Raw genomic sequence first — 20,184 nt, forward strand, 5'->3', positions numbered from 1 at the left:
GTCGTTTGTTATTTTTCTGATTTAACTTATTCTTTATTTATTTCATTCGTTTGTTGTTTAGGCTTTTCAGAAAGTAGAAGCGATACGTGGCGGCATTTTTGTCCTCAATCATATTGCATTGGTGTCATTTTGTAAAAGACTGTACATTTTTATGAGCTTTTCTGTGTCGCGTGAACATTAGCTGTGCACAGATTAACACATGATGCTTGAATCCTGGTACTATTCAAATGTTTGCCTTTATTTTTTGTATCTATTTTTCCAGTATACTTTGTAATGTGCAAACTTGTTAAAAAGAAACGAAAAAAAAGGTTAATTCCTACTCTTTGCCATGCACAGGTTTGCTGGAGGACGTTTGTGTGCAAATATTACTGCGGTTCTTGTAGATACAAACTGACTTTCTAACCAACAGATAGAAAAACCCTAACAACAACGTCATGTGGCGCAATAAACTTGTCTCAGTGGAAGTGCGTTTTGATTCTTTCTTCAATTTTATTGTATACCGACAACCTTCAGTTCTATACTCTAGAAAACGTAAGATTACCACATTTTATAACATGTGTATTTGAACTTCCTGTACAGGGTGTCAATGATGGAACGTTCTGGAGGATAAAGAGTTTGACACATAATGCATACACAGTTAATAGTAATGTGGTTGAATGAGGATGATTTTTGACAATGACGGGAAAAAATACTTAAAGGCGGTATGGACGATTTTTCGGCGATTTGAGAACGCATGCGCCCTCCCCCGTGTGGACCGATACAACACACACGTGCGTTTGTTTATTAGCGCAACGGAGCGCAATCGCATCGCTCGGCTCCCGTAGATTTCTGTCCACTTCTGCGTCAGCTCGAACTGTCTTTCTCCGTCTTCATTTTGCCCCGTAAACTGAGGGAACTATATTATGATAGATCCATGCGCTTAGGCACGCGGAAACGTGGGGACGAGCCTGACGTGGCTGCAGGTGAGCGGTAGGTGCGTTTTATGATTGATACGTGGCAGGACAAATGATTTATCCACGCCACGAGGATTTGCTGAATAAAATCGTCCATACCACCTTTAAACTTATTGAGTTATAGAATACTCAATACCTGCATTAAAATGTTTTTTGCTACATATTCCGTTAGGCCGCAGTTATTTTATTGACTTAATACTGCTATTTAGATTTTATTTAATGCTATTTTGCGTTGACGTCGGTACTTTATGTATAAAAAAAAGATAATTAATTTACTTTATATTGTACAAATCAATAATCTAAGTGCGGCAGATCTGTAAACCAAGTAATAAAATAACTGTGGCCTTACATGCTCCAATCAGAGGACTGTTTTCTGGATACTTTGGATACTTTCACATCCAGCTGCATTATAGTTTTTTAAAACGTGACACACAACTCTTTGTGTCTTGTTTTGTGTAAAATATTTAGGGACAATTTGATCAAATTTTTTTTTTTTAAATTTCACCTCATTTTTAGAGTCAAACTATTTGTTATGCATACATTTATCACTGCTTAGAAAAAAGCAAATCGCATATGCAAATAACATACCATTTATTTTCTCACTACTACCGTTAAACAGTACAGCGTAACTAGTAATTCTGAACACCAGCCGTTCGTTCTGAATATATTTGCAGTACATGTATTTAGTCACTTGCCATCTTCTCCCTATTTAAACACTGGAGGTGGTGAAAAGAAAAGGCTGAAGTTGATGTTTCTGCTGCTGTGGATGCTATTATAAGAATGGAGCGAGGGGTGATTTGTTGAGAGGAACATATGGAAAGTAGCAGGCTGTGATTGGCTGAAAAGAGGTTATTTTTGATTATTGATAATATGCTGTATGCCACTTTCTACTCTTCACCCCCGTTTCACACCAATTGCTCTCATATTGTTTAAAACCAACAGGCATAAAAACAAAATTAACACCCATCTTCTGTCAGACCTACGTGAGAAATTCTTTATTTTTAAACGTACGTGTGTCCATGTCCTCTCGAACAAACACAGAGCTGTTGGAATGAGAGTCTTAAATTAGCCATAGCATCAGAGCTAACCAATGAAACTCACGTTTCAGTGCGAGGAGAGGCAGCCAGAGGTCACACAGGTCAAAGTGGAGGTCAAGAGTCTGCGTTTGTGAATCGATACGGAAACACACGATGAAGAAGTACACTGAACACATTTGGGGCATACGTGCGCCGTGCAGTGATTTATCAAACGCAAATCTCCAGCTCCTACTAACCCAGTGATCCACATTGAGCAGGTGCTGTTGTGGTAGCGCTACACTCTTTTGTGCTCCACTGGGAGGAGTCTTAATATGGAGCACTAAAAATGGAAAATAGTAAGTGCCAGACCGGGCTTTTCAGCTTAAGACTGCAGCTACATTAGACGGTAATAGCAGGACTCCTGAGGCTGGCGGGACTACAGAGACTTAGCGCCTGCTGGAAGAGATGCAAAAGTCTGGAGCTCAAAGAAGGAGCTTGTCTCTGAGCAGGCCACAAAGCTGGGCCAGGCTTTGTTTAGAGTGTGAGTATTAAAACAAAATGTGAGTCATTATTATAGTAGGCATCTATTTATAATTAATAGCGGAAATGATGAAACATTGATGACAGAATTTAGTTGGAACTTTAGCGTAGGACACCCCCAGTACACGAGGCAGCCAGAATACTTGTGGTTTGACTGGTAATAAACAAGAACTACTTCACGGCTGCATCATATCACATGCTGTAGTTAATGTTGTGACAAGTTTTGTATTGGTCAAGATTGATATTTGACAAATACAAATCATGCGTTTGCTTTTCTAGGCTGTCAATCTGCGTCCTCCGACCACCACCAATCCCTCACACATCCCATTCCCTAAAGCAGGGTGGGTTAAGTGTCTTGCCTAAGGACACAATAACAGTATGCTGTAGAGCAGACTTTTGCTCTGGAATAAAACAGGTGCCAGATCTGTTTTATATGGAAAAGATGGGAATTAAACAGATCAATCTTCCAAATCCCTGTCAGACAACAGCAACATATTTAGAACATATTTAATAAAAATGAATAATTGGTTCTTCCTTTTAGTCCTGGTCTGTCTCATAATCTGACAGCAGCACGAGTCCTAGCTGTGTCCCGTTTTCTTCTCTACATCGGACACTTCAGAACTCTTGGATTCACACATGAATCAGAATCAGATTAAGGTTTATTGCCATTTGTCAATGAACAGTATTCACGAACATAGGAACTTGTCCTGGCGGTTCGGTGCAACACAGACAACATTGAACAATGAATACAAAAACAATGGACAATGAATAGCTACCGGATATTAAAAATAGGTAAGTAAAGTCAAAATAGACATGATATGTACATAAATAAAATATGTAATGCAATAAAAAGTGAACAGTGCAAAGTGCTTAGGCAGTGTTCATGAGTCCAACGGCAGAGGGAAAGAAACTGTTCCTATGATGGGAGGTTCTGGTCCGGATGGACCGTAGCCTCCTGCCTGAGGGGAGTGGCCTCCTGCCTGACGGGAGTGGCTCAAATAGTCCGTGTCGAGGGGGAGACGAGTCAGCTGTGATCCAATCTGCACGTCCCAGAGCCCTGGAAACGTACAGGTCCTGTAGAGATGGAAGTCCGCGGCCGATCACCTTGCGCTGTAGTCTCTGTTTGTCACTGGCTGTGGCTCCAGCATACCACACGATGAAAACTGATTTGAATCATATTTCATTTGCAATGTGAACCACCTCTCTCTGAACATGCCCAAAAATAGGGCCTTGATGCAAAATAATACCACAGTATATTATTATATTGCCTTGGAATTTTGAGATTTTCTGTTGATTGATTTGTACTTTGCCATTAAATATCCAAAAGGTAAATTCACAAATGTTGAAACTGATCATTTATTAGTATTTCCCCTAGAACTAGCTATATTACAAAATGTTTAATTCTAACACCCCCCATTTGTATTCAATAATTTATTATTGGCCTATATAATGTTGTGATGTCATGTCTTCTGAAACCCACAATGAGAGCTGAGGCTGGGGTCAGTGTCAGTCATGAAATGCCATAGGTTCATGTGTAGTGTCCATTCTCCACACCAGTCTATCTCCTCTCACTGTCTCTGCACTTCATTTCCCAGCAGCCCTTGAGCTTGTCATCGGGTCCCAGCTCACACATGTGTTAACACTGGGCTGTCAGCATTGAGGGGCCTCCAGGGCGTTGAAGCTCTTACAACATTTCTTCACACGTCACCAGTTTCTATGAACTTCTATTAATGTGCAAAAGAGGAAAAAGACTTACTGGCCTAAAGCTCGGACAGATGCCAAAAGTGCTGCCCAATGTAGTAGTCATTAGTGTTTACAAATCCAGATGAAAGGCCTAACCAAGCTTTATATATCGCCTCAATAACGGCCCTTTACAATGCAATGTCATCAGAATGTTCCAGTTGACCGTCAAACATGTCCAATCATTAACTGTGATCAGATTTAAATGCTAATGCTTAATGTTGTTTAGCATGTCCAGGGTAGAAATGTTGTTATGGGTGCTTTTCTACCATAAAAAAAAAAACTATTTTATAGCCTTAAAATTTTATTGTAGCTTCACAAAAAGTATAATTTGTTGTAAAGAGTGTAATGTATCTGTAGATAAAATGAGAAACTGTTGTGAGGTCAGAATTTCTGTATGTGTCCAGTGAAACCTAAAAGTCAGGATTGTGCCTTCATTATATTGCTTAGTATTAAATAAACAAAAATGTAAAATACAATAGTAGTTATGTGTATCTGAGTTGTTTTAATTTGCGTAAACCACCTTGATTTTTCATATTTTGTGATATTCTGGCTAACCAATTTCTCCATTATGTTTCATTTCACTTTTACCTCCCATTCCGAATTTAAAACGTTTTGGTTTACAAACGTTTAAATGGTCTATAAGGTGCCAAATTAGTTGTGATTGCTGTGTTCACTTGCACAAAAGAAGCAGCTAAAGATACAGATCATCTTTTCTTTTGTAAGATTGATGAATTTGCACATTTACAAAAAAAAGACTCTACACGCCCCTGAAGGAATTGAACCTATGACCTCCTTGACGTCTACTTTAGCTGCTCAACCGCCAAACCACCAGGGTCAACAGCAACACGAGCCCCTCTTCAGCTTTATTGTGCTGCTTTATCTCAAGTTAACCAGCGGGACATCCATTCTTCTGCTATTTTTATCCATATGCGTGATCCCAGTGGCACAAGGTCAGACATTTAAGAGAAAGACCTCTGCTCTGCCCTCACGACCGTCCAGTCCAGCCCACCTCCACTCCCCTCTCACACATGTCTCTGCGATAAGCCTGGCTCTGTCCGGCGTATCCAGGCTAAGAGCTGCGGTGAATCTGGAAGAAGAGCGACGGCTTGTGCTCGCAGAGGTATAAAGGGGGTTTCCATGTTTAGATGCTGACGACTGGTCTACCCCACCTCTAAAAAAAAAACATCTCAGCGGGTTCTTTAAAGGTGTAGAGAGAGCCCGGGGTGTGAGATATTGGTCTGCGGCTGAGACTTGGGGGTCCATCGGGGGAGTATAAGGAGCATGGAGCAGCTGCATCACACGTAAGTACAAGAGTTTACCGGTCATTTATTCACACAAAAAAACAACTGAATGAAAATTATGGGACAACATTCAGTTAATATTATTTTTTATAATTTTATTTTATTCACACTGGTAAAAACTCAATGAGAGAAACTGTATTTTTCAGTAATGTCCTGTTGAATATAAAACATTTACAACACTTATTGTAATTAAAAACAGAATGTCTGGATAAAATGGCAATAAAACAATCTATAAAACAAAATAAAACAATAAAACCGCGCACAATATGGAATAAAATAATCAAAACATTGAAAACAAGAGCACTGGCATTGTGGATAGTCTTTGCTTTTAATTCATTAAAGGCAGAAAATTGATTCATTTAAAATGTTATTGAGTTTTGTTCCATAGGCCGGCAGCAAAGTTTCTTAAAGCTTTTTCCATATCTGATCTGATGATAAGAAAATATGGTAAATAATCAGGTAAAATCCCAATGAGAGCTTTAGAAATAAACAAAATGTGTTTATTTCACACATTTATTGGTTGACTCAAGACTAAAGAGATTGTGTTGCAAAAGCTCTAAAAACCATTCAGTATTTCTATGAACTGACTGACCAAGTATCAACCCAAAACCGCACTATTAAAACAATAATTGTACAACTGGAGTTCAAATAGTCTATTCATATGTAAAAAGAAAGATTACACTCCAGAACCTTCTGCTATTGCTCACTCCATGTATTCTTCTTTCTGCTCTTGTCTATATAAACGTATAATCTACACACAATAATAATCGACTTAAACAAAGTCTGGTTGACTTTAACACCAACGACCAAAATCTAGTGTTAACATTATTTTAGAACAATGACAAATGCATGTACTTTCTGCATTGTACACTGAGCAGAGCAGCAGACGCTCACTGATCTGAAATGTAAAAGGCCAACAGACACAACAGCAAATTAAGGCCATGCACAATGTGACTAAAAATCTTGTTAATGAAACAAATTTGCTGTGAAAGTAGGATTTATATATGAAAAACAGACAATATACTCCTGTACATTTAAAAGTACACAATGTAACTTTTCTGCCTAAAAAAAATTGCCTTGTAAAACATAATGTGAACGACCTATGATTCCTCCATGATTCAGAACTGAAATATGGGGAAGTAAATGTTTTGTTTTATGTCTATTTTAGCCATATTCATTAACATAGCCGACTTATGAAGTAGAAGAGACCTTGATAATAATAATGATCATTCAACAACAACTTTTTCCATGATGATCTTCAACTTGTTTAACAATTAGGAAAAGGAATGCTGCAATTAAGTTTGAAGAAGACTTCTAGATAGAGAAAACTTACGATTAAAGTGTTTTATTGATGACTATTTCAAGATGTTTATTCTATTTCGCTATTTTGTTTTAATAATAATGCCCTGTCTTTTGATAAAAAACCCTTTTTGCATTCATTTTGCAATTATTCTGCGATTATAATGATCAAAATACGGTTATTCTCATAGTCAATAAGTCACAATTATTCCGATTTGTTGTTGCAGCCCTTGATGTGGAGCATGATGTGGAAGTGCACTCTAATGTTATATATAGAGAGAGACCTCCTCTGAACAGTAGCGTACTAGGAAGGAATACCTGGAAAGACGTGAAAAGTAATAAGATGGTATAGAATATGTAAATAAATAGACAAATGATAAATAAAAGTTCCAAAAGGTCTTTCTCCAGAGTTTAGGAGACACGTTGGGTGACAGAGCACACTTGTCAACTAATCTTGGCTATGTGATTGATTTAGCATTTCCACATCTAAGTCAAACAGTAAAAAAAAAATGTTTTTCTTTCCGATTGCTTAGATCCAGGTCAGCTCGAGTACTTTGACATCCATCCCGTGCAAGGACCTGCCACATCACAACACTGAAGGCCAGAAAAACAAATTGCACAATGACGTTTTTGACAATTTCTCCACGGTAACAGCTGCTCCGGTGGTGGTCAGATCAGTGTCCCGAGGTCGTGCCTGTGCTAAACCTGGACAAGATCAAAAACAAGGCTGCGTGTGCCACATCCATCAGCTTTTTGGAGGTGGCAGTATTTTCAGACGCGACACCATCGTCCCTCCGGCAGATACACTCAGCAGCTGGTTGTCCGCACAGACGGCGCAATGATTTACAGCTACATCAGAAATAGCACGACTTCCGATGTGTCCCGCTTCGAGTCGGGCGCCGGGACAAGTTTCCATGTGCGCTTTGGGCAGTGCAGTGGGGAAGTCCGAAAGCAGTAACCCAGAAACAAGACACCCACTGCCACTCACGCAAACAGCTGAGGAGGCTCCACACGAGTGACGCGCTAAGAAACAGAGAAGTCACTGTACTTGCAATATTCATCTCGTGCTTTAAAGTCCTTTCATTAGACAACAAGCACTGCAATGATGGAAAGTAATAAAGTACAAAAGTAAAAGTACCCCCTAACCCTCTTCTAGATATCTTTGTGTAGTGGATATTTTTTTTTATTTCTAAGTAGTGGATATTTTTCAGTTTTACTTCTCTACATTTGAGAGCAGGTATATGTGCTTTCTACTTTACTACATTTTAACAGGATTCAAAAGTAGAAGTTTAAGCACATTCATGATGACATTCTGCCCTAAAGGTTTTGGGTTGAATATACTTGCAATATTGATCTTGTGCTTTAAAGTCCTTTCAACAGACAACAAGCACTGCAATGGTGGAAAGTAACAGAGTACAAAAGTAAAAATACCCCCTAACCCTTCTAGATATATTCACTTTACTTAAGTAGTTTTTATAGTGGATATTTTTTAGTTTTACTTCACTACATTTGAGAGCAGGTATCTGTGCTTTCTACTTTACTACATTTTAACTGGATTCAATTAAAATGTAGAAGTTTAAGCAGTTAAGAAAAGTTTAAGCACATTCATGATGACATTCTGCCTAAAGGTTCTGAATTCAAGTCCGAGCTTTGAGTGAACAAAAATATACACATAAAATCTAACCAATAATTAAGAAATTTTATCAAATTTCTCCTGTTGAAAAGATCTACACAATTCTTTACCAGAATCATTATGTTTACTACATAAAATAGTCTCAAAATCTCTGTGAAATACTTAGAAACTTTCACTTCAGTAGATTTGTGAATGTGATACTTTACTTTTTCCACCACTGCAATCATGCCTTTGGAGTTGAATAATGGCACTTTCTGAAGCCATTGTGAAAAAAAGTATTTCACTTTTGTTGATTTATGCTGACAGAGAAGGCGTCGAACTCTGTGTCAGTTTTTGTTTCATGTGGATAGACTCAGTAATTATAGAGATATGAAGGATAAACCGGGACAACGCATTTGTAATCTGACAGTTAAACAGCAGATTCCACCATAGAACTCTGACCTGCTCCAGCTCAGTTTAAACTAAAGTGAGTCTAGAATGTCACGTGAACCACACCTATGTTTGATTTTCACAAGAGGTTTGGACAGATTTAGGGATTGTTCACATACAAACATCTCTTTATAGATGTTTCCTCTGGATAATTCTGAATAACGAACTATCTGACAAAACATGTCTGAAACAACTTTCCAGTGTCCCTTTGTTCCAGGCATGTCCAACTGCAACCTCATTGGACCCAGAGACCTTCAACGCATTAAAATATACCTCAATGTGGTGGAGCAACAGCTCTACTCCGAGCTGCTTCGGCTTGCCCGAGCTCCTCAACCTTCAATAGAAGCACAAAGCCACTCTTTGGAGGAAGTTAATGTCCAGTGCTTGTAAATAGAGTCTGATCTGCATCTGCACTACAACAAACATACATGTTATTAACGTTAGATTCCTTCATTTACATTACATTTATTACCGTGTCCGTTCGTTTCACTGAATTGTCCTGGTTTAAGAAGACAAGTCTTCATTATGTAATTGTTGCTTTTCTTTTCATCTCATGCTTATTGTCATTTCAATCTCTGAACATCCTCTTTTCTCAGATTCTTCTGTAACTATCACCTCTCTGGTCTCTGTTTTCAGGGGACAGGCCGGGTCCCTGCAATGCCTGGAGCAGCTGGGGCCTGGGAACACACAGAGCACAGAGGACTCTGGAGAATACTGCTATGGTACAGCCCATTGCAGCCCTCTTTACTGCTGCTTCACTCACCACTCGCTCCAACCAGGTCACAAAAGTGGAGTTCACAAATAACTTGTATAATCACAAAGAGAACATGATGAACATCAGTTTTCAGAGCAGAGAAGGATAAACACTTATGTGCAGTATCCTGTGAGAGGCGGTTGACACATGACTCACTGTAGACATGCTCCAGCTCCACCAGGCTGAAGGACACAGACACGTTTAGTCGCTTTTCACTCGCTTCCTCTCAACACAACCTCACAATGGGGTTAATCTCTCAAACATGTTGGTCAGATTGATGAAGGGAATCTGACATGACTTGAATTGTTTGTTTTATATAGATTTTTTTACATTTACATGTTTATACGGGCAAAATATTTTACATTGAAAAGGGAGCTTTTACAATTAAAATATGATCTCACCAATGGTTTATATAATACAGTGATAACTCTTGATTGGTTTATCCAAGTGCAATCATTCTAGTGTATCCATGTTGGCTTCAGTAAAAGAGATGATAAAGCTATATTTATATGATGCAAACTGTATAATTACAGGTGGCTACCATCCAGTGCAAATTGGTGATGTTTTCAACAGGAGGTACCAGGTGATGTCCAAACTGGGTTGGGGATATTATGCCACCGTGTGGCTCTGTCTGGACCTCAGGTAATGTGGAACAGGTAGTTCTTTTTACTTTGTCTCTTATTTGTTTATTTAGATTTATTTGATAGGGGCAAGTGTGTTTCATGAGCTCATGTCACAAACTACAACAATTTAGTCGAGGTTAATTCTCAATGTCCGTCCATAGTTGGGCTCCTCAATGTTTTCCTTTTGTCTGTTACGGCGTATAATACAGCGTGTATATAAAGCGGTTTAACTTTAACTGGGACACAGTCACAAGTTTTAAAATGATAACTTGAGCTGCTTGAATACATGTCTCCTGAAAGGTTTTGCTGGTGTGCAGGATGGGTCGACATGTGGCGGTGAAGGTGCTGAAGAGTGGCCCTGGGTTTGCTCAGGCAGGACAGGATGAACTGGCTTTACTCCGATGTGTCAGTCACATTATACCACTGTTAATCTACTCTTTTAGCATTCATCAAATCCATATCTCTTTGAAGTGTCTCAACTTGAATTACATAATATATTTTTTCTGTCCTCAGGCGAGTAGCTCCACACATCGTCACTCACACACTCAGAGGATAGTCCGACTGCTGGACGAGTTCAAAGTGGCCGGGGTCAATGGAGTCCGTATCTTATCTGAAAGCAATGCATAGATTATTTAGAGCCATTTTAACCAAAACACAACAGTACATGATGCAAGACTTGGTCCTTAACATGCGCTGCTCAGACATTTGTTTAGTCCTGGAGCTGCTGGGCCCTAATCTGAGGAGTGTGCTGTCGGGCTGTGGGGCCCCTGGACTGTCCCGGCCTGTGGTCAAACAAGTCCTCACTCAGGTAAGCTCTTCACTCAGTATCCTCTCTCTTTCCTTTCACATTTCTGCATGTTTACTGTGTGTGTTTGAGCAGGTTCTGCAGGGCCTGGCCTTCCTCCACTCTCAGTGTAAGATCATCCACACAGACATAAAGCCAGAGAACATCCTGCTGAGTGCAAACCAGACCAACTCTCCACCAGGGGACTCTGGCTGCTCCTCAGTCAACTCTGTCAACAACAACTTGAAGGGTATTGTGAAAAGTACCTTCCTACATAATTAGATGTGGCATCCATTTGACCGTAGCTTACACATATCTGTATCATAAGCACCTTCTCTTGTGATAGTGAATAGTTTAGAAATAGAGGTTGAAAAAAAGCATCATTTATCATGTCTTTTGTTCTGTGTAGATGGAGACCAGATGTACCTCCACAGTCTGAAGCACATTGACGTGAAGATTGCTGACCTGGGCAGCTCCTGTTGGGTGGTCAGTGCTGCTCTGTTCTGCTCTCAGTGAAATGTGGCCAGTGGAAGATTTATGTAGAGAGAAACGTGAGTGCTGAGGAAGCTAAAGACAGAGGGCTTGGAAAAAAACAGATCCTGAATTAAAGCCACATTCAATACATTTAAGTAAATTGGCTTGAAGAACAATCCAAATTGGTAGTACAGCCTTGTACAGCATACAAGTACATGCAAGTATACCTGTCCTGTGTCTGAATACTAGCTCTCTGTCTGAACTTCAATGTTCTTAACAGTGACTCATTCTGTATTCATTTGGCACACTCAGTCTTACTGCAATATATTATAGCTTTCCCCCCGCCATAATTAAAAATACTAAACATAAAGTAAAGTAAAACATGTATTATTATTTATTTTTTTTAGTTATCCATTAGCCAGGATAGTCCTACTGAGATTTAGAGTCTCAGCTTCAGCGGAGTCCTGGCCCCAGAGTGGACCCCATTGTTCACGCTTTTACTATATTATAATATTAGATGTACAGTATGTCTGTCTCACTTTCCTCAACAGTACAAGCACTTCTGCGAGGAGATCCAGACCCGGCAGTACCGCTCTCTGGAGGTTTTAGTGGGACTGGACTATGGTCCTCCTGCTGACATCTGGAGTGTGGCCTGTATGGTCAGTTTCACAACACAGTACCATGCATATACAAGTGCATCCTCTGCTTTTATGACATATAACACGAGCATGTGCTTCTAGGCCTTTGAGTTGCTCACTGGAGACTCTCTGTTTGTGCCCAGACCAGCAGAATCCTGTTCTCTGGAAGAAGGTCAGACTTGATCACTGACAGGCTGCATAACATTGCACTAGTGTGACCACATCTACAACATTATGTCACATTTTAGATCTGACTTAGCTGTGTTTTGACTGTCCCAAATATCGCTACAATGGCCATTTTGGTGTTTTAATGTGACTTTCACTTACCACAAATAACACTGTGAATAAACAATGTCAGGAAGTATTCAGTATACATTATGCATCTTACCATTACAGTACAATATCCTGAAATGTCCCTGGCTGATGCATTAGGATGTTCAGTATATAGACTATGGGAGTGTATTGATTCTCTTCTTTCTTTCAGATCATATAGCTCAGATAATGGTGCTGCTGGGTAAAATCCCTGCAGCCATCGCACTAACAGGAAAATACTCTGCAGAGTACTTCAACCGCAGAGGTCACTGAACATAAGCATATAATAACAAATAACAGTATTTGTACATTGAGCGAAACCTTTATTTCTTCCATTCTTGTTCTTTTACATCATGCAGGACATTTGCTGAGAGTGGGTCCTGTGAAGTCCTGGAAGCTCTACGACATCCTTGTAGAGAAATACCACTTCATGTTGGAAGAGGCCTCGGACTTGTCGGACTTCCTGTTGCCCATGTTGGAGTATTGTCCTGAGAGGAGGGCCACAGCAGCACAATGCCTCCGACACCCCTGGCTCTCGTCCTGACCTCATCATGCCCCCAAGTGTTAACCACTCTGCCGGCTCAGGTCATCTTTAAAGGTGCTACATAGATCATGTCTCTTATGTTTCCAAGCCACTTCTTTGTACTGTAGTTTCGCCATGCACTTTATTAGAGAATAGTGTTGGTATTCTCTGTGTTTTTTGGTTTAGCCATATATCACCTGATTTATAAACAGGCCATTCTGGTGAAACAGTCCCTGGTACGGCAACAATATATAGTTATTTACATTGAAATTAAATGATTAAAAAAAAAATACTCAAGACCCTTGCTTATCTGTCTTGTACTTTTTATAACATACTGTAAATACCTTATTTATACCATACCTTATTTATGAAAATATATAAAGCTCTTACATGTGTCAAAACATAATCAGCATAAATTTTTGAATGCTAAAAAGATACAACTTTAACACAAAGTGAATTAAGAAGGTTCAAAATAATAAGTGTTAATTTGTTAAAAGTAGATTACTTAGTAAACAATATCTAATATATTTGTCTCTACAGGTGATATTAACACATCTAATGTTTAGTGGATTTAATTAAGGGGTAATATGTACTATTTTTAAGTGTAGAGACAGACATTAAGTGATTTATATTACCCTTGATACAATATGTACATTAACATAGATGTAACCCTAAATCATGCTAACATGTAATCTCATAACGTTAGTAAATGAAATGTGAGAAATACTATTCATAAGTCATTAATAAAGACGGTTAATAACTACTAACTATGTAAAGCAGTTTGAACCTAATTACTTCTAAGGAGAGTGGAAACATCAACTCACACTCGCTCTCGACTCATTCACTGACACAAATATCCAGCACACATAAATGAAGGATTTCTGTCGTTCCCCCACTCGTAGTCTCCACTGGACTAACTCACTCAACTTTGTGCTGTTGGAAACACTCGACACTGAAATGTGACAGTGAAGTTCAATTGTTCAGAGCCCACAGAGGCACTAATATGGGATTCTAAATGTCCTTTGTCATGTTGTTCATCCAATCCAGCTGTAAGCTCTGCAGTCCATCAGGGGATTCTCCTTGTACACAACTCTGTAGCCACACTTGGTCCTGACGCGATGACACTTGTTGGGCCAAGACGTGGGTTTCATTTGACTAAGCAGAAAAAAAGGGATTGTTTAAAATGATAAAGAGAATTTATAAAGTAGGTTCAGGGGTAAATTTGCTTACGAAATGCAGTAGGCGCCAAACTCATGGCAGTAGCACTTGTCACAGCCACGCCTAAAAGTCTCTCCTGGTTTGTGGAACTTGTCCTTATGAGAACAAATGCCTAGAACAGAAATGTCATGATCACTGATCCAATAAATGACTAAGAAAGAACAATTGTAATTGTGTATTATACATTCAAATTTGTGCATTTTTCAGAATACATCCCCTGACATGCTTTGTAAATTACAACCTGCAAGGTCAACAGAGTGGGATAGGGAACATTCTACTGGATGACTTTTTTTAGAGACAGAAATGAATTTATAATCCTTTATACAAAATATTTTTTTATACTATAAGTTACTTGCCTGACAACCAGTCCCTCCTACATTCTGCTGTAAAGTAGTCAAATGTGTTGGGACTGGCTGGTCAGGCAAATAAGTTATCCTTTTGCAATAGGCTTCTTTTTCTTGGTTAAAATATGTTTGAACATACATACATACGCACATCCTTGCTGACTAAATGGTGCTACAGACTCATCCATTTAATTGATTGTTATGGGGTCACTGTAGTTCAGTTCACATTTATATATTTATATAGGTATATATTTGTGCTCGTGAAGAGACATATAGTATAAATGATAACAATGCATTAGAGCTGCCTTCACTGCAACCGTGATAACATACAAGCTAAGCCTGAAACATGGCAGCAGCCATCAGTGCCGTTTCTTGGCATGGGCAGAGTGGGCAAAAATACAGGGCCCCACCAGTCTCTAGGGGGCCCCAAAAAGTTTAAGATCCATTGTTTAGCACCACATAGGTGCTAGGAGGTGTTATTGTTGGACTGGAATGTTCCACTGTATGGCATTAAGCTTGTATATTGTGCATTTACTCAATTGTTGTTGTTTTTTTACAGAAAAAAATACTTACATGCATACAAAAAACATGCATACATACTTGGGGTAATTTTTTTTTCAGATCTGACCTTTAACTTTTGACCTTTTACTTGTTTCCATGGTGATAAGTTTAGTGTCGCCCCCCGTGCAAGAAGCGTCTTGCACGGGGGGCGTTCAAATATACAAATGGCAGTCTGGCAGTTCTGCTAAAGAGGTGAGCTGAGTGACCATGTCGACTGTCCCCTCTGTATTCCTGCAGGCGCTCTCTCTCATGGGACACTCTGTCACCTTGAGCTGGGATCAATATCAGGACATACTGGGCCCTGAACAGCCCCACTGGGAGGGACCGGTCAGACCAGAGGATACCAGAGGTCTTTCCTACAGCCCAAACAAGTCACAGAGCTTCATTGATTTCTGTGAGCGGTGCAGAATGCAGCAACCTCGGGCAAAACAACAAAATTAAGATAAGATAAGATATTCCTTTATTGTCCCACGTGGGGAAATTTCATTGGTGCAACGCAGGAAGATACAGAGGCATTTACCAGCCCAGAACAACGTGGACTCATAAATCAAAAATCGGGTGCACAAACGCTCGCCAAAAAGTGCTCTTCGTATTTAGAGTCTGCATAACCTCCAGATGGGACTGTGGGTTTGTCCTCTGTGTGCAGGGAATATTTGCTCAATCAGATATTGGTGAATAAATGTGAAACAGATCTACAACTAACTGCATGTGGTTCATGGTGGAGCCTAATAGCAATATACAGGCACAAAAACGGATCAAACGTGCCAATCTAGCCACATCAACCAAAAAGTATTTATAAAAAATAAACGTTGAAATTGGAGCGCCATTTTTTAAAATCTCTGCTTACATCTCAGGGCTTCCGTACTACCAACAGCCTATATGAGAATAAAGCTTACCTTTCATGTGGTACAGAGAGGCTTCAGTGTAGTGAGTGTCCAGAAGCAGAATGACAGTGAAGAACAGAACCAGCAGAGCAATGCTACAACTTCTTACTGTCCCGAACATGGTGGCAGATAAAAATATGTATATATTTGCCTTTATGGAGGAAAATGTCAGCTTTCTGCGTGAGAGGCCCTTTTATAATGGGAAAGTGGCAGCTCCTTTATATTTATAGCCTCTTTCAGTGAACAGGAGGTAAACGTTGTACGACCAGTGTTTAGTTGGAGTGTGGAGGGTGTTTACATGTTGGCTGTGTACCCAAGCGTGCTAACAGTTACCTCTTAGATGGCGGTTCACATGTGTGGCACAAAGATGTCCACTGGTCCAGAGGTGGTCAAATATTACAGCTGCATTTGTTCTTGTTGGCTCTGTGGTGGGGCTGATGCTGGCTCCAGTGGAAGAAGTGGCGGAGCAGAGCGAACACTATCCAGAATTAGGGAGATCAGGGACAATGTCTCACACAATCTACATTTGTACCCCAAGACATCAGCCTGTATAATTCTCTTAGCTTAGCAGAAGAGCACTTTGACCCTGATACACAGTTATTTATGTTAATTTTAAGAAACTGCATGTATCTATCTATATATCTACCTATAGCAGGGGTGGGCAATTATTTTCCTCCGAGGGCCATATACGAATCCAGGCAAGTAGCGGAGGTCCGGCCCGCTATAATTGATGTGAAAATAAATAAATGTATTAACTAAATATCAAATAAAATATAAGTTTTCTGTCAAATATAGGCTATTGAATCTATTATATAATTAATTTCACGTCATCTTTATTAAGGATAGAGGTGCAGACAGATGTTACAGACAGTTAAAAAATAGAAACTAAAATCTTCTAGGGGCCAGATTAAAACATGCCGAGGGCCACATTTTGCCCTTGGGGCCTCAAATGCCCAGGTCTGACCTGTAGCATTGCATCAGGAGCTCTATCTGCAAATTAAACTCACAACACAGAGATGAACATTGCCCCATCCAATAAAATGAAGAATGATCAGCGAAGAATTATGTGGCCATTTACTTGCTCATAATACTGCAGTGAATATGTTCAGTTTTCAATCCGATCTTGAATGCAATCTTCTCTTACATAGACCAAACAGCTGCTGTCTGTTTAGAACATTTTTTTCTTAGCATGTAGTAGTAGCTCAAAGCTTTATGCAATTGTCTTTAAAAAAAAAAAAAAAAAGACTAGAACACCAAACTCGTACTTGTACAGTACATGAACAAAGTCTCCTCTTCTATTTGGCTGTCCTGCAATGACATTTACAGAGTAACCGGACTGTGCACTTTTCACAAGGTCAGAAAACTTTGGCTCAGCTGAACCAAAATGCTTTAGGATCACATATCGTCAGCGCTGAATTAACCTTCAACAGACATTTATTTTGTTCTTCAAAAATAACAATCAAAACAAATTTAAAAATACCATTATCATTGTGAACTGGCAATGTGAAAAAAAATCAACAACAACCTTGCCTTGCCCCGCCCCTTTGTGGATCTGCTGACTGTAACCTTAAGATTGTTTTATGTTTGCTGACAGCATGAAAACAGAAGTCTTTTTGCTGATGTTGTCTCCTGTGTGCACAAAGTATCAGTTTAAGCATAGTGATCATAAAAACGCTGTTACACTAAAATCAAATATGCAACAAAAAACACTTTGACACGCGTATGCACCTGGCAACGGCATACAACAAAAAGAAGGCCAGGGAAATACATTACATATTAGATCGTACAAACTCTTCTCTGTGTGGTCTCTCTTATTCTTCACTGCTTTTTGGCAGAGATTGGATGGAGTTAGTGGTTTGCCTCTTCCTTCCGGAGGGCAGTCTGCATCCCGTGGACAGCTCTGAGTGCAGTGAAGACAAACGGACATGAAGGAGCTGGACCGGTCGTGTGGTGGACGAACCAATCCAACTGGAAACCACCTCCGCCTTTCCCCTCATAACGCGGCCAGGCGCAGGAAGCTGCTCTGGGCCACATTGGCTTTGTGCAATGTTAGCCTGATAGTGTTATCCAACAGTAACTCTGAGCATCAGTCAGTGTGTTGCATGTTCTTCCTGTGTCGGCATGGGTTTCCTCTGTGTATTCCAGTTTCCACAAAATGTATGTAACATATGAGGGTCATTTTGGCCCATAGTGTTGTTGCACTCAGTTACAGCAAATCATATCCATGAAATAGAGCTGTACAATGTTTGAGGTTAAAGGATTGGTCGGCTGTAAAAGGTACCATGGTAACACAATGCACTCATCAGGAGTGTAGCCAGATCAGTTCATTGTTATTTAAATAGCCACAAAATGTTGGGCTCATATTTACCTTAAAATAAATATGTTTAAAGGGCAAAAGAAATTGGTGGCATATTAGATGTTCTTTGTCCACATATGAGTTGTCGTAGTGAGAGATCAACATCTATGCGCTTGTGCAGAATCTGGGCAGGTGCAGTGTGAATTTTGAAATTTGATACTGACTAAAATTTGGGAATCCCAGTCGTCTAGTCATTCTTGGAGGTCACAACTCGGGGTGACGATTTCTGTGTTCCAGTCGTCAAGTCGGAAAAACAATTACCGGTGTGTTACAGTAAGGACTAAAGTAATGACAACAAGAACAGTGCTCAAATATGCTTTCCATCTAAATCCTTCGTGGTATTGTAGGTATTGACCTGGACATTAATATTACATTTCCAGTTCATAAAACAGTGTTTGAGAGTACATTTTTGGTTTTGTTTACATTATCTCTGTGTAAACATTAGCAACAATAGCACAACCGTGCATTTATAACTGCAGAAGCTCAGAAGCAGCGTGGAAGTGTTTATCTTTCACCAAATGCAGGGTGCTGCCTACTCAAAGTTTCTGAGTAGGGATTCTGAGTTAGAAGGGTTAAAATTTACAAGTCGGCACTCCGAAGATCCGAACTCCGAGGACGACTGCAACGCACCATTAAACAGATCAGCGCGTTCCACATTTCGAGCTTCCACTCTTGTGCTTGTCTTCACTACTGTTCCCAGATGTTAGCACATGTACAGCTCTGTTGTACATGTGAGCAAATAATTCACATACGGACCAAATGATGGACAAAACAACTCAGAGAACGGACAGAAACCTCTATGCGTATCCATATGCCAGTATAAATGGACCTTAAATGAGCCTTTATGGTTTGGGGTTTATCTTCTTGTGATTGTTATTTGAGAGAGTAACTGGCACGTCTTCTGAACAAATCACAATTATGAGACCACCTATGACAATGCAGTCATACATAGTTACAAAACAAAGCTTGTAGCCCATGTGATGCATACCAAAGTTTATAGCAAGTGCAAACTCCGGTCCCATCACACCTCACAGCAAGAAGGTCCTTGGCTTGACTCCCGGGTAGCGCAGGGCCTTTCTGTGTGGAGTTTGCACGTTCTCCCCGGGTCTGCTCCGGTTTCCTGCTCTGGATTAAAGTCAATAAAATAATCAAGAATAAACTACAGCTGAAGAAAACACTCTCACACACTCTCACCTCAGTGTGATGTCCATTTGGAGTTTGCCGATTAATCAACCAGAACCAAAACCACAAAGGGGCCCCAGCACACACCCCTCCTCCAGCTCATGTCACTCTTACAGTGTAGGCAGGTTAGCATATCTGTCCAAAGCTCTGTTCTGTCCAGAGAAGTTTACGTTGTGTTTTGTATTCTCTGGTTAGCAACAGCCCTACAAGCCGCATTCTGATAAATGACTTCCCAGCTCTGCAGGTTGTGGTATGGCACATGCCGTCTTACGTGGGAGGTTGGCTGTTCTGCTGTTGTCTTTGAGGTAAGATGTGTAAGCGCTTGCCTTTGAGGACCACACAGACGCTTCTACAGGTAACCAACTCATCAGAGAGATCATGCAGCAGTCTGTGGTTAAATAAATGCAACATGCTTCAGGGAATGAAGGCCACATGTGAAACAAAACAGGTCATGACAGTGGCTCTGCGCTCATTGTGTTAGCATTAGCAGCAGTCTCTGTAATGCCACCCAGTTAGCGAGCATCGCCGGATATTTTTGGGTGTGTGACTCACCTCGGTAGTTCAAGTGGGCGCTCTGGCTTCACTGCTAATTACATACGTATTACCACAACAGGGAA

At 40.0% G+C, this 20,184-nt stretch overlaps 1 protein-coding gene across 4 annotated transcripts; it reads left to right on the forward strand.

Moving 5' to 3' along the window:
- Window positions 1-5,240: 5,240 nt before the first annotated feature.
- LOC140363160 (SRSF protein kinase 3) lies at window positions 5,241-13,290 on the forward strand. 4 transcript variants are annotated; one of them, XM_072449530.1, is made up of 12 exons: window positions 5,241-5,553; window positions 9,551-9,636; window positions 10,202-10,310; window positions 10,609-10,696; window positions 10,805-10,892; window positions 10,993-11,099; window positions 11,172-11,337; window positions 11,485-11,561; window positions 12,101-12,208; window positions 12,290-12,359; window positions 12,672-12,764; window positions 12,859-13,288. In XM_072449530.1, the coding sequence occupies exons 1-12, from the start codon at window positions 5,534-5,536 to the stop codon at window positions 13,041-13,043; spliced, it is 1,197 nt and encodes a 398-aa protein (XP_072305631.1). In that variant the 5' UTR covers window positions 5,241-5,533; the 3' UTR covers window positions 13,044-13,288. The 4 variants fall into 4 exon arrangements, with proteins under 4 accessions (XP_072305631.1, XP_072305630.1, XP_072305632.1 ...); XM_072449531.1 differs by having other exon boundaries at window positions 5,242-5,553; window positions 11,172-11,325; window positions 12,859-13,287; XM_072449529.1 differs by having other exon boundaries at window positions 10,609-10,892; window positions 12,859-13,290.
- Window positions 13,291-20,184: the final 6,894 nt, after the last annotated feature.

This window comes from Eucyclogobius newberryi, unplaced genomic scaffold, assembly GCF_026437365.1.
Source record: "Eucyclogobius newberryi isolate DKJ021-1_F unplaced genomic scaffold, fEucNew1.0.hap1 SCAF_17, whole genome shotgun sequence".
Taxonomy (NCBI): Eukaryota; Metazoa; Chordata; class Actinopteri; order Gobiiformes; family Gobiidae; genus Eucyclogobius; species Eucyclogobius newberryi.

Coding starts and splice junctions, on each gene's coding strand:
- LOC140363160 (XM_072449529.1), top strand. CDS start 5,534: ATGGAGCAGCTGCATCACAC. Junction 10,893..10,992: donor GGCCGGGGTCAATGGAGTCC/GTATCTTATCTG, acceptor TGCGCTGCTCAG/ACATTTGTTTAGTCCTGGAG. Junction 11,338..11,484: donor CTTGAAGGGTATTGTGAAAA/GTACCTTCCTAC, acceptor TGTTCTGTGTAG/ATGGAGACCAGATGTACCTC.